The sequence below is a fragment of the Sus scrofa genome, chromosome 1, assembly GCF_000003025.6.
Source record: "Sus scrofa isolate TJ Tabasco breed Duroc chromosome 1, Sscrofa11.1, whole genome shotgun sequence".
NCBI classification, from domain to species: domain Eukaryota; kingdom Metazoa; phylum Chordata; class Mammalia; order Artiodactyla; family Suidae; genus Sus; species Sus scrofa.
The window spans coordinates 8,813,556-8,828,544 of NC_010443.5; the positions used below are offsets into that span (position 1 = coordinate 8,813,556).

General features: G+C 46.0%; 1 protein-coding gene across 1 annotated transcript in view; it reads right to left on the minus strand.

Moving 5' to 3' along the window:
* TULP4 (tubby like protein 4) overlaps positions 1-14,989 on the minus strand; it is a 240,786-nt gene that overhangs the window by 162,745 nt on the left and 63,052 nt on the right. The window contains 1 exon segment of the mRNA XM_021086385.1: positions 9,322-11,526. Within this exon segment, the coding sequence (XP_020942044.1) occupies positions 9,322-9,573 (252 nt within the window). The 5' untranslated portion in view covers positions 9,574-11,526.

Below are 14,989 nucleotides of genomic sequence, written 5' to 3' on the forward strand. Positions count from 1 at the left end.
CCACAAGGCATCATCTTCTGCTCCAGTGCAGTGCTCTCCACCCGCATCACATCCACAGCCACGTTTTCACGCTGAGTACAAAAAAGATGCTCTCACCAAGAGAGTTAGGTTAACTATGGTGGCACTCAGGAAATTTTAAAATAGTGCATTTAGGGGGAGAGGGGAAAAAATACTACATTTACTTCATCCATATATTGCTCCATCCTCCCAGTCCCACGACGAAGATGCTTTTGTTCCATTTCCCACTCAGGAACTCTTTAATACTAAAGCTGGCAAATAGTAATGGAGCATCCACCAAACTCTAACAGGTATATTTTGTTTTAAATTTCTTTCCAGAATATAAAACTAGGTAACTTCCCATTATTTATTTTACTTTTAATACAGTAAAAAGTTTATCTACCAAAAATATGAGAGTCTAAAAGGCTGTGGTTTTAAAGAGCAGATAGCTTTGAAACCCACCGTGCAAACCGCAAGGCCACAGCCATTCCACAGGCAGCCCTGGGCTGCTTCTACCCCTATCACGCCCACAGCGCACCCTGAGGAGGGTTTTCCTCCACCAACGGCAGGCGCAAAGCAGCCACCTCTGGGTCCGCCCGCTATGAATTCATGTGCCTACGTGGTGAAGCACCTGAAGGGCCCACCTGGAAAAGAAGCAGGACAGACGTGGTCAGCTAAAGTGTGCTCACAACAACCAGTGGAGGTACAGCCTGACCAGAAGAGCCCCAGAGAGTGAGTCATTAATGCGTCACTAACCAACGATCTTTACCGCAGACGGGTCATAAGCATACGAGTCTATGACATTTCCAACTTAACTACAACTGCACACCGGTGCATTAAGCACAGAAACAGCCCTATCTGAATCTGAACAGTATACACATTAAATTATTAAAGCAGAAAGTTAAACCTTCTGCCTCTGAAATGCATCAAGTTACAGAATGCCCCAGTGGCTAAAATCCCCCCCTACACCATCCACATTTCATACCATGATGGAAAGGCGCAAACAACATTAGCTACCCGTCCAAGCAGGGCCATTCTGATAGGTCCTTGTCCCGGTCCAGCCAGCCTCCGAGGACATCTTCCTCGAGGCGCCCCTGAGGCCACAACGCGAGTGCAGTCACGTGCTCAGGCCGGAGCCTTGGCGCCCCGCAGAGGAGGGGAGCTACTTCTCTAAGGCCAGAGCACGGCCGACTCTTCGGGCAGCTCTCTGGAAAATCGATCTAAATTCTAACTCCTTCTCAAGGCCCCCAAAAGGTCATCTTCACAGAATCTCTGGTAATCCCCACACGCCGTTTCTTGAAAGACCCAAAGCTTTGTCATGCTTCACCAGAACACGGATGGAGAGAGCACCCCAGGCACACGTCCCAGCCTCACCCCGGACTGTGGGCCCCGTGAGCGGCGGCCCAGGACTTCTCTGGCCCCCGAGGGGCAGGCACGCAGCGCCTGGCACCCAGCAGGGGCGCGATAAACACCTGCTGGCGGCATATGGGTCTTCAGAGCTTCACTGTGAAACGAACACCACAAAATGCTACCTCTGGCCTCAAGAGTGAGCCCATAACTGAATTTCGGGGCAGTGATACGTGCCGCCGCAGGAGCGGGAGCAAGAACGCCGCCGGGCAAACAGCGCATGAAATACTTGCGACACCACCGCTGTGTTCACGGCACTGGCCATTTTCAAAGCCCTTCCTTGCGAAACTATATTCCCAGAGACTCTCACAGCAACTCTGCAAGAAAGGAATTATGATTTCAACTTCACCACAAACAAACTAATGCCACGAACAACGTGGTCACGCCAGCTCGTGAACGGACAGAGCTACGCGTCCTTGAAATGGAGCGAGGGAAAAACAGAAGCCGCAGGAGAGAGAAACAAGCCACCGCCTCCACGTCCTACCTCAAGCCCACCACGATGATGCTGTAGTGGGGGACCACAAAGCCTCCAAAGCCACTTTCTGCAAAGAATTTATAAAGAAGATAAAAGATGTCCTGTGTCTTCTCACTGCCTTTAATCTAAAACTAGTCAAATTTTCTCACTAGAATTAGTTTACAGACCCTTAGATATGTTAAACCCTGTCTGTACAAATGTTTATAAATCTAAAGTCGTTTTCACATTTCTCCTAAGTTTAAAAAACTTGATCCTCGCCACACACAGGGACACAAACACAAGCCCAGGCTCGGCCATCCACCGGGAGGCTTGGGGCTTCTAGAAAGGAGGGTGGAGGCCAAAGCTAGGTTTTCAGACACACCACGGGGCACAAAAGAAACCTAAGATTCAACTACAAGGGGAGACCATGCTTACAATCCAGAAGTTCTCATTCTTTTTAGAATGGTGACTTGTCATACAGTATTGTTGAGAAAGAGAAAAGATAACTCAAGCACATGAGACACAAAGTTTTTAGAATATTTTAACGACACTTGAGAAATGAAACACACACCGTTCAGCAGAGCCCTCCTCAGGCCACAGCTCTGTGAGGAGGCTGGTACCGTGTGGTGGCGAAAGCGGGAAGATTCAGAAATCACTCCAAGCCCAACACGACGGGGGCCTTTCTAGGAACCGGATCTGGGAACAAGGCAGGGGCAGGGAGTTTGCTGCGCTGTACTCGGGATGCACTGGCTGGTCACAGGGCCACCTCCTGAGATGGGAAGACAGAGAGAGAGACAGGCTCGGTGGCCGAAGGGGCAGTGGGAGAAGGAGCTCCGCCCCAGAGGACCTACTGTGGGCAGGCCTAGGGACAATGCCCAACTTTGTAGCTCATGTACCAACCTGAAGAATGGCATCTGGAACGAGAAGGAGACGGCAGGGTGTGGAAGACATGAAGTGGGCACTCGCTTGCTCAGACACAGGCCCGGGGCTCCCGACAGGTAAGGACGAGGTGAGGGGAGGCGGCACCAGCACAGACCATGAGAAGTAGGAGCCGGAAAGGCGGAAAGGCAAGGAGAGAAGCAGGAGAGCCCGGTGTCCCGGAAAGCAAGAGAAAATAACGTTTCCATCCCACCGAATATGCCCGAGGCAGCAAGGGCAACAAGCTGACTTCTGGGCTTACAGAGTGAGGCCCCTGGGAACACGGCCACGCCAGCAGAGCGGTGGGAAAGAAGCCCACTGAAGCGGGCCTACACGTTGAAGGAAAATCCATGGATGACATTATAAGCAGGAGGAGGTGAGGAAATTAAGACCAGAACAGACAACCTTCCAGGAAGTTTTGCCAACTCACACAAGCAGATACCTGTAACAAAGCATTGCTAGTGCAAGCACAGACATCTGCTCAGTGCTTGGGGTGGGGCGGGGAGTGTGGGGGCAGGGGACAGAGACATCTTCTCAGAGAAGTAACCAGATCCAAGAACCCAAGTGAGACCATGCCTACAGGAGATGTGTCCCTGTAATGAAACTAATCCCACTAAACACGCGTGAATGACTGACTGTCTTACGTGAAGAAAATCTGGTTAAATAAATAATCCGTTGAGTTCCCGTCCTGACTCAGTGGAACTAAATGTGACTAGTATCCGCGAAGCATGCAGGCCTCACTCAGTGGGTTAAGGATCTGGAATTGCTGTGAGCTGTGCTGTAGGTCACAGACTCGGCTCCGATCTGGCGTTGCTGTAGCTGTGGTGTAGGCCGGCAGCTGTAGCTATGATTCAACCCCTAGCCTGGGAACCTCCATATGCCACAGGTGTGACCCTAAAAAGATAAAAAAAGGAGTTCCCATCGTGGCTCAGTGGTTAACGAATCCAACTAGCATCCATGAAGTTGTAGGTTCCATCCCGGGCCTCACTCAATGGCTTAAGGATCCCTCGTTGCTGGGGCTGTGGTGCAGGCCAACAGCTACAGCTCTTATTAGACCCCTAGCCTGGGAACCTCCATATGCCATGGGCACAGCCCTAGAAAAGACAAAAAGATAAATAAATAATTGGTGATGAACTTGCATGACATCGATAATAACCATTAAGAAATTGTTTTCAAGAAGAAAAACATTCCCAGGTTTTCGGCTGTGAAATCAGCAGCTTCCTCCATCTGATGTCTGCAGTCTAGTTATCCCATGGCCAGAAACTGAGTAAGATCTTGCACCAGTTCCTTGCTCGATTTTTTAAGGGTGTGTCAGGGCGGGGGCAAGGGGACTCTGGTCCTTGCGTGGAAGGGCAGTAAAGTTAAGGTAACTAAGCAATGGCCAGAGATGAGTTAAATGTCATCCTGCCTGGAAATGAAAAAAGATAGAACTCTTCAAAGATTGCTTTTCATGATCCCCTTAAAGGAAGATAATCATTCACTGGAAATCCTTGCGGCTAGTTAAGTTTTGAAATCCAGAGCTTTTGAAATTTCAGGTTCTGAAAACAGCAGATACCATCAACATGTAATACCCCCAGCAGGGTCTGGGCAGCGCCCAACAATACGACATAAATATTTCTGCCGCTGACGTGATGGGATGACGACAAATAACCTCACACCAGTTCAGGTCTCACCTGTAAATTAGTTGCGCAAAATTTTTCCATTTTTGGAGTCCCTGGCTTTCACCGCTGTGGATAAGGGACTGAGGACTTACACACACGCCGCATCATGCTGAAGGGGAATGGCAGAGCTCCAGGATCAAATTCCAGCTCTCCTCCAAGCCTAGGCAAGCTGTTTAACATCCATAAGCCTTAGCTTTCTGACCTGAAAAATGGGAAGAATGGTAGCTACCCCTAAGTCTGCTGTGAAAACAACATGAGGTGCTCAGGATGGAAGGCGCCTGGTACCACTTCTGGTGCTTGGCCATCCCAGCTGGCTGGTGACTCTTCCAGTTTTAGCACCAACAGTGCCACATGCTGGGAAACAGGAAAGCTGCTCACTCTACTTGGCAGGGACTCAGTAAACAGGAACTATTCTAACATTAAGAATAGAGATTAAGAGTTTCCACTGTGGCGTAGCAGAAAACGAATCCAACTCGGAACCATGAGGTTGTGGGTTCGATCCCTGACCTCACTCAGTGGGTTAAGGATCTGGTGTTGCCGTGATATATATTATGTTGCTTATACATATTGTGTTGCATATATATATGAAGATATATATATATATATATATATATATATATATCTGAATCACTTTGCAGTACACCGGAAACACAACACTGTAAATCAATTTATACTTCAATTTTTTTAAAAAAGAAATTAAAAGTAAAAATACAAGGAGTTCCCGTTGTGGTGCAGTGCAAACCCGACTAGTATCCATGAGGATGCAGGTTCAATCCCCAGCCTCACTCAATGGGTTAAGGATCCAGCATTGCCATGAGCTGTGGTGTAAGTTGCAGGCTCCGATCTGGTGTTGCTTTGGCTGCGGTGTAGGCTGGGAGCTACAGCTCCGATTCAATCCCATTCAACCCCTAGCCTGGGAACTTTCATACGCTGCAGGTGTGGCCCCCCCCAAAAAAGTAAAAATACAAAATGAAACAGTTTCAGCAGTGAACTATCCATACCACTGGCAACTATAATCACCTCTTCTGTGACAGGCAGAATTCTAGAACAACACCCCCATACGGTCCCCTCATGGGGAGTGTGGATGGGTCTGACCTAATCAGGTGAGGCTTTTCTCAAAGATAGAAAGTCAGAGAGATTCAAAGCTACAGCAGATGCTCTCCTGCTGGCCTTTAAGAAGCAAACTACCATGCTGATGCTGTGGAGCGGGCCACACAGCAGGAGCAGTGGGTGGCCTCGAGGAGCTGAGGGCCTCAGGCCTACGCTGCAAGGAACTGATTTCTGCCAACAATTTGAATGTGCCTGAAAGGTACCCCCAAGCCTCAGATGAGCTCACAGTCCATGCTTCCCAGGCCTGTATGGCTCCTTGCGGAGGACACTGCTAGGATTCAGACCCACGGAAACGTGAGATAAGTGGCTGTTGTTTGCAAAGGTTTTCTCCCATTCTGTGGATTGTCTTCTTGTTTTTTGCTTTTTTTTTTTCCAATGGTTTTCTTTGCTGTGTGAAAGCTTTTAAGTTTAATTAGGTCCCATTGGTTTATTTCTGGTTTTATTTTCATGATTCTAAGAGGTGGATCAAATAAGATACTGCTACGATTTACGTCAAAGAGTGTTCTGCCTACGTTTTCCTCTAGGAGTCTTATAGTATCCGGCCTTACGTTTAGGTCTTTAATCCATTTTGAGTTTATTTTTGTGTGTGGTGTTAGAGAGTGATCTAATTTCATTCTTTTACATGTAGCTGTCCAGTTGCTCCAGCACTGCTTATTAAAGAGACTGCCTTTCCTCCACTGCATATTCTTGCCTCTTTTGTCATAGATTAGTTGACCGCAGGTGCTTGGGTTTAATTCTGGGCTTTCTATCCTGTTTCACTGATCTATATTTCTGTTTCTGTGCCACTAACATACTGTTTTGATGACTGTGGCTTTGTTGTTTAGACTGAAGTCAGGGAGCCTGATTCTTCCAGTTCGATTTTTCTTTTTCAATATTGCTTTGGCTATTCAAGGTCTTTTGTATTGTAACTGATAAGGGATTAAGCTCCAAAATACACAAACATCTCATGAATCTTTATATCCAAAAAACAAAAAAAATCAAAAAATGGGCAGAAGCTCTAAATTGACATTTCTCCAAAGAAAAGAGACGGCCACAAAATACATGAAAAGCTGCTCAGCATCACTAATTATTAGAGAAATGCAAGTCAAAACTATAATGAAGCATCACCTCACACCAGTCAGAACGGCCATCATCAAAAAAGTCTACAAACAGTATCAAAAACTGGCACAACATTTTAAATCATCTATACTCCAATAATTTTTTTTAATATACTAACAATAAATGCTGGAGAGAGTGTGGAGAAAAGGAAACCCTCTGTTGGTGGGAATGTAATTTGCTGCAACTACTGTGGAAACCGTATGGAAGTTCCTTAAAAAACTAAATATAGAACCATCATGATCCAGCAACCCCACTCCCAGGCAAGTCTCCAGAGAAAACCATGACTCGAAAAGATACATAAATCCCAATGTTCCCTGAAGCACTATTTACAATAGCAAAGACATGGAAGCAACCTAAATGTCCATCAACAGAGAAATAGATAAAGAAGACATGGAACATATATAGAATGGAATATTATTCAGCCCTAAAAAAGAATGAAATCATGCCATTTGCAGCAACATGAATGGACCCAGAGATTATCATACTGAGTGAAGTAAGTCAGACAGAGAAAGACAAATATCATATGATATCACTTACATGTGGAATCTAATATAAAATGATACAAAAGAACTTATTTATAAAACAGAAACAAACTCACAGACTTCAAAACCAATCTTATGGTTACCAAAGGTGACACCATTAGGGGCAGGGAAGAATTGGGAGGCTGGGAATAACATATTCACACTACTATATAAAACAGATGACTAATGAGAATCTACTGTATAGCACAGGAAAAGCTACCCAATAACCTATATGGGAAAAAAAGAACAGATATATTTAAATGCATAACTGATTCACTCTGCCATACACCTGAAACTATTACAACATGGTAGGTCAAGTATACTCCAATAAAATTTTAACAAAAGAAAAAAGAAGTGGCAGTTGTGTGTCACTAAATCCATGGTAACTGGTTACACAGCATTAGAAAAATACATCTTTTAAGAGAGCACCCAGTTCAAAATTACAAGAGTATGTGTGTGTGCATGTGCGTGTGCGTGTGCGTGCAGTAGTAGTAGTAGTAGGATAGAAGTATTTGTAATCTATGGCATTCCCGTTGTGGCACAGTGGGTTAAGAATCTGACTATAGTGGCTCGGATTGCTGCAGAGGCACCAGTTCGTTCCCTGGCCTGGCAGGCACTGTGCATTAAAGGGTCCAGCATAGTGAGTTAGAAGGATCCGCTGTGGCTCGGTTTCAATCCCTGGCCTGCCATATGGAACTACTATATGCTATGGGTAGAGCCATAAAAGAAAAGAAAAAAAAGCATTTGTAAGTTGTAAACCACAACTTCTTGCCCAAAACTGCCTTTTTTATATGAAAAATTCTAATCCAAAAGAAGTTTCTTACACCACTGAAACTTTTCATACATTGCAAACTATTTCTAGCACTTCCTACTAAGCCTAAACACAGGCCTACTCTACACCCAGAAACTCCATCAGGAGAGCACAGATCCACAAGAAGGCACCCAAATGCTCAGAGCAGGTTTCACCAAAAGAGCCAGGAACTGGAAGCAATCCAAACACCCACCAACAGAAGAGTGGGGAAACTGTGGTGTCTTCCTTTTGTGGAAAACTAACATCAACTTAAAAGAACAAACTCAGAGCACACACCACAGAGACGAATCTCACAGACATACCGTTGAGTGAAAGAAGCCAGACCCAAAGAGAGTCAAAAGAATGATTTTGACATCCAGGTCAAGCACAGGCACAAATGATCTGTGGTGACCGCGCAGCCTGGGGCACCTCTCAGTGGCGGCAGGGCCTGGGGAGGGGCAGAGGCACCTGTGACTGGTCCTGGAAATTGTCTCCATCCTGAGCCGGTGTAGGTTACACCGGGGACTGCGTGTGGAAATAATCACTGAGATACACGCTTACGGTTAACGCACGTTGCTGGATGCTACCCTTCAAAGACACTCTGCCCCTTTACACAGCCCTTCCAAAACCAGAACGACGACTTAAGGTGGACTCCTCATGAGAAAGCAGTCCGCAGTGAAGCATGACACGGCTGACGCGCCACAAAAGTACACCTCTTCGTTGAATCACACTGTTCGCTAAGTGTGGGTTGAAGGAATTTCAAAGACAATGGCCACGCTTATGTTTCAGAAGCCCAGAAGAATCCATATGCATGTATACACAGCATGATATCTCCAACAGATGTGGAAAACCATGGCTCTTGTCCAATTAATTACCTTTCACCTCTATCCAATTAACTCCTTTGTACAAGAAACACAAGCTCGGTGCTAAACCACGACAGGGCACGCAGGTGTCAACCAAGCACAACACACCTCCAGGTCTGCACCGCCATCTGACACGGCATGCCTCACTCACATGGACGCTGGGTGACCATAAAGGCTCAGGACATGACAGGCAGGTTAGGATCATCCCAGCCCACCTCACACCTGGTCAGAAAGCCGCCCTGGCATCCCTGCCAGGGGGCAGCCTCCCAGTGCAGAGAAAGGAGAATGCGGAATGCTGGAGAGAGGGCTCGCTCAGAGGCAGACACAGGCCACCAGGAACTGTGTCTCCCACTGGAAGACAGAAGACAGCGCTCACAGTTTGACAAGTCCCACTTGGCATCAAGTCTGAGAAACTGAAGCAAAGTAAGTTTTGAGTCTATGGCGGGGGCGGGGGACAGACGGGACTCTAACACCGCTGGAAGCGAAAGAGAAGCCGGCTCACCTCACTGTTGTGGCCCCGCAGGTTGAAGTTGATTCTCTGCGGAGTGTTCCTGTCCCGGCGGCAGTGGCTGGAGGTGAAGGTCACCCCGACGACACCCCGCCCGTTGCCCGTGGCCAGCCAGCCCTCCTCGTAGTAGCGCCTCCGGCACACGGGCTTCTCCTTCTCGCTCTTGGGGACACGGCCCTTCCAGGACAGGCAGAGGATGTTGGAGTCGCTGCAGAGGATGGGCCCATGCTCCACTGCCGCATACATACTTTTTTTGGAAGAACCGTTTTACTTAAAAAAAGTAATGCTAAATGCCGAAAAAGTTAAACCAATTCCTTTCATTGACGTGTTTTATTTCTGCGGTTGGCTTGCGCTGTGTTCCCAGACCCCCTTTAATTAAGACTGACCTGGTTCTGATTAGAAGGTCAGTATTTTATAAAGATCCAACAAATGCATAGTGAAAAAATTCCTCTATAAAAGATGACGGCAGTCTGCTAAGAAAAGGTAATGCTTAAAAAAAATGTGGGGTCCATTTCTATTTTCAAGTCCTTAGAGGAAGAGCGGGCTGACCCTTTGGAGAAAGAGCATCATTAACCAGTGGTGATAAAGAAACTGAGTGTTCTTTTCACTCAACTTGGTTCTTCTCACTCAGCCTGAGATTCCAGTTTTGTAATGTGATTCCAGAGACAAAGGGTTGCAAATACATAGATTTCAAGTAACTTAAGGCTTTAAGAATCCCTCGAGCTGGAATTTTCTCTTCAAACATTCAGTTACAGAGACAGAACACTGGGGATCATCTTCCTTCCGAAGCTACCCTCTGGCTTATCTTCTCAATGAGACAAATTTCTGCTGCTAAAGCTGAAAAAGATTGCATAAAGGGGAGAAAAGGCACACAAACCGTGCAAACCAGAGTTTGTGCAGACAGCAGTCCAAATTTTAGGAGAAAAAGGGTCTCCCTTCCCCAATGTTCAGAACCAGAAACCTCCAGCTTGAAAGCCCAGCCTGGCTTCCTAGCAGGTGGCTGTGTCCCCAGGGAGGGACCCTCTGCAGGCTGGTGCACCCCTTGGTTGCATAGGGGTGGGGGAGAAAGCCCCTGACCTCAGAAGAGTCCCAGGGCTGGCCTCGGGCAAACCCGAACTCCTCCTGCAGACAAACGGCGCGGAGCCGGGTGGCAGGCTGCGTCCTCTTTCTCCTCTCCTAGTCACCTCTCCCCCTTCTGCTCCTACAGACTACATACTTTTCCACCGAGAAGGAAAAAAAACTAATCTCAGAATTAGTCCATCAAGTCGTCCTCCTCTTACGTGCACGTCTTCCTGGATCAATAGGGAAGAGAATCCCTTAAAACTCGAACACAGGCAGGAGGGGAGGCGAGCTCTTCCCCACTGTCTCCCTGAAGAGCGACGCGCGGGGCTGATGGGCGCTTTGCTGCCGACCTTCGGGGACTGTCTCCAAACGTCACATGCACAGTCCAAAGGAGGAAGATTTACTTGAATGCGCCTTGATAATTATTTTGTAATCATCAGTTTCAATTGCTACCTTAAGCTATTGTCCTATAGATACAGGAAAGGAAAAGGGAAAATAATAAATTAAAATTTCTCAAATACAGTTAACTGAAGACAAAAAAAAAAAAAAAAAAGGCAAAGGAATCAGTTCATTGTTCACACTTGTCCCATCACACCCTAACTGGCTTTCCTTCAGTCAGAACCACATGGTGAGTCACTTTTTAGTCCAGAATTTTTATGTTTGTCCAAATCACCAGACCCACTGAAAAATAAAGTGCAAAAAACACTTCACGCTCCCACCTGCAAGGCTTGAAATCACACTTTTCCCTCAGTCACCTTCTCACTTAATTCCTTCTTTAAACTGGAGAGGTATTTTTGAGGCTCGATCTGTGCAAGTTTTTTTTTCTTCTTTTTGCAAACTTTCTTTACCCGTGAAGACCATATGGAAAACTGGCCATTAGTGATGTGTTTTTCTCCCCGGGCTCCTGAGCCCAGTGGTGTCAAGTTGCTCCATCTGATTCTTAGATTAATTTTCATCAGTTGTACACAACTCTTCAAGTGCGCACAAGAATAAGCCCGTCTTCTCGAGTAAGTATGGAAAGGTTTTAAATACACACAGACATACACTCTTCAATTGGCACACAAAACGTCTGTTTTCCCAGTCATTTCAGGAACTATCGGACTAATCACAGCTTGAAGGCCCTGGAGTCTTACAAATCTGTAAAACAAAACAGGATAAAAAAAAAAAAGAACTTTAAAATACTAAAGAATAAAGGTTCTAACACACCTTTATTCATAAACACATGAACATAACATAATAAAAAAAAATAATCACTGTAACTGAAATGAGAGATCCATCTGGACACTTCCACGCATCAAATGGAGCTACTGACGTGTAAAATTTAAACAGTCAACCTGCAGAGGACACGTAGCCTAAGGGGTCTGAATGCCACGGACCATTTACTACGTCTGCCAGGAGCCACGAATACTGAAGGAAGGAGTTCCTGTCATGGCTCAGGAGTTAACGAATCTGACTAGGAACCATGAGGTTGCAGGTTCGATCCCTGGCCTCGCTCAGTGGGTTGAGGATCTGGCGTTGCCGTGAGCTGTGGTGTAGGTCGCAGGTGCGGCTCAGATCATGCATTGCTGTGGCCATGGTGGAGGCTGGCAGCTACAGCTCCAAATCGACCCCTAGCCTGGGAACTTCCATATGCCACAGGTGTGGCCTTAGAAAAGACCAAAAAAAAAAAAAAAAAAAAAACAAAAAAACAAACAAACAAAAAAAAAAACTAACACCGTGCTTTCCTAAGACATTGAGCTCTGAAAGAGAACTTAGCTTCCAGAGGCTGTCACCCTAAGCTAAGCAGGAATCCTTATAAAAGAGACAGAAGAGGCTCAGACAAGTTCTCTGAACTGATGTTTTCAGCCTCAGTGAAAAATATCCCTGAAGACCCAAGGCAGCAGAGGCCTTTAAAACTCTCCATCTGTAATTGCTGGTGGGTCACAGAGCACAGCACCGCTGTCTTCCTGGTTTTGAAGTCGTCTACCAGCAGCAAAGTCCAGGAGAACCCATCTCAGATGAGTCACAGCGCATGTACTTTTACATGTCTAAAATCACAACAACGAAATGCTCTCAAGAAGCACCTGTCCCTGACAGGAAAAAGTGAAAACAAATGCTGCAAACTTCAAATTCTTAAAAAAAATTCAAATTCTTCCACGTTCTTCCTTGTAAAGGTCTACCACCGTGGTATAACACTCCTTTAGTCCTGAAGACACAAGGGACTGAAGACACAGGGGACAGCACACAGAGGGGAAGCACAAGCAACTTCTCAAGACCAGGAAACACACACAGCATCCGAACTATGTAAGAACCTAATCCGAGGTGACTGAAGCATCCACGTTAGAGGGGACACTGTAAACTACCGGTCCCCTGACATCCTCCCAGGGGGTCCGCAACGTCACAATTACGTTCAGAATAACACGAAGACATTATTTGCCTTCTTCACTGTGCTGACAATCCTATCAATGGAGCGAAGGCAACAGTGGGTCAGAGTGCCAGCTCTGTGACACAAATCAAGGCCCTGGCACCAGCCAGTACCCGTGCTCATCAGATTTTTTGTAACTCCAGCTTCTCTAAACAATGACAATGTTCTTTTTTTCTTTTGTCTTTTTAGGGCCGCACCCATGGCATATGGAGGTTCCCAGGCTAGGGCTCAAATCACAGCTATAGCTGCCCGCCTGCACCACAGCCACAGCAACTCGGGATCTGAGCCATGTCTGTGACCTACACCACAGCTCAGGGCAACTCCAGATCCTTAACCCACTGAGCAAGGCCAGGTATCGAATCCGTGTCTTCATGGATACTAGTCAAGTTCATTACCACTGAGCCACGACAGAAACTCCAACAATGTTCTTAATGCAGCAGTAAAAATTATTAATTTATTAAGTCTCGCCCCTTCAGTACATAGCTGTTAAATATTCTGTTTCAAACACTAAGTTCACACAGAGCTTTTCTGCTGACTACTCTAGCAGAGAGGTAATCCCGAGAAAAGGCACTCATACTACAGTTTAAGTTCCTGAGGAAATTGCTTTTTTTCATGAAACGCCATGTTTACTGGAAAGAATGAATGAATGACAAATTATGGGTCATTCAGGCTTGGGTCTTTGGCAGACAAATTTTCTCCAACATGAACAAAGTGAGCTGTCAGTTTAAAAAAGCAAACAACTGAGGGTATTTGCTGCCAATGAGAAAAGGAGAGCTTTCGAGTTAGAGCTAGAATAGTGGGGAAACAAGGATCTCTCACTATGAGTTTGAGAGCTCCCCATGGTTTAAAGGCATTCTGCACAGGACTGGAGGTGATATTCATAAATGTGAATTTTGATAGTACAGTTCATGTTTCAGAGTGTGTCACAATATTTGGAAGAGTCACATAATGTGCAGAAGCAGTATTTTTCAAACAACCAACAAACAATGATACAAATTATGCTTGACAGATTGCAGAGCTACTGTTTAATGGGCATAGAACATCTCCATACCATCTCCTAACTCTCCATACCTTCCAGTTCCAACGGCAAACTGGGAGTGCCAGGATTTAGGAAAGTACAACTTAGGGACAGAATGGTGCATCATTAAGAAAAGAAAATTCTGCACTAACTATAGACATTCCTGGATTAATCAACCAACAAATCTCAACGGAGCACCACCAGTCATGCAGGAGGCCCTGTGCTGCACTCCGCCTCTCTCGTCCCCAGTTAGACATTCCATTTTCTAACTAGAGTTATTTCACTACAGGTTATTCTGTTTTAAATGACTCCAACTTTCCACCAATATGGTTAACATTTGCTATTACAGGGAATTTGTTTTATTTATTTATTTTTTTTTTTTTGTCTTTTTGTCTTTTTGTTGTTGTTGTTGTTGCTATCTCTTGGGCCGCTTCCGCGGCATATGGAGGTTCCCAGGCTAGGGGTTGAATCGGAGCTGTAGCCACCGGCCTACACCAGAGCCACAGCAACGCGGGATCCGAGCTGCGTTTGCAACCTACACCACAGCTCACGGCAACGCCGGATCGTTAACCCACTGAGCAAGGGCGGGGACCGAACCCGCAACCTCATGGTTCCTAGTCGAATTCGTTAACCACTGCGCCACGACGGGAACTCCTGTTTTATTTTTTAAAGCACCTGAATTAAGGTTAAAGGTCTGAGATAAATTTGGGAAGGGAGTTCTCCACCGGCGCAGGTTAAGCATCTGGCCCTGTCAGTGCAGTGGCCGGGGTCGATGCTGTGGTATGGGTTTGATCTCTGGCCTGGGAACTTAAGGATGCCCCTGGAGAGGCCAAAAATTTAAAAAAAAAAAATAAGTTTGGAAAGATATTTTCCACGTAAACGAATTTGACAGAAATCTATTCATCAAGTTATAAGAATGCAACCATTCTGGAAAACAGTTGGTATTAGATAGAACCTCGGAAGCTGTGACTTTGCTCTACACAGCAATTCCTCTCCTGCACATGTGCCCTGGACGAATCCTTCGAACCCCAATGGATAAACACACAGGCATTTGTGGCAGCAGCAGCATTTACATTAGTCAAAAACTGAAACCAACCTAGATGGATCACATGAGGTATACTTAAACAACAGAATTCTATACGGCAAGGTAAAGGGACCCGGCCCAGATGGAGGTGGGA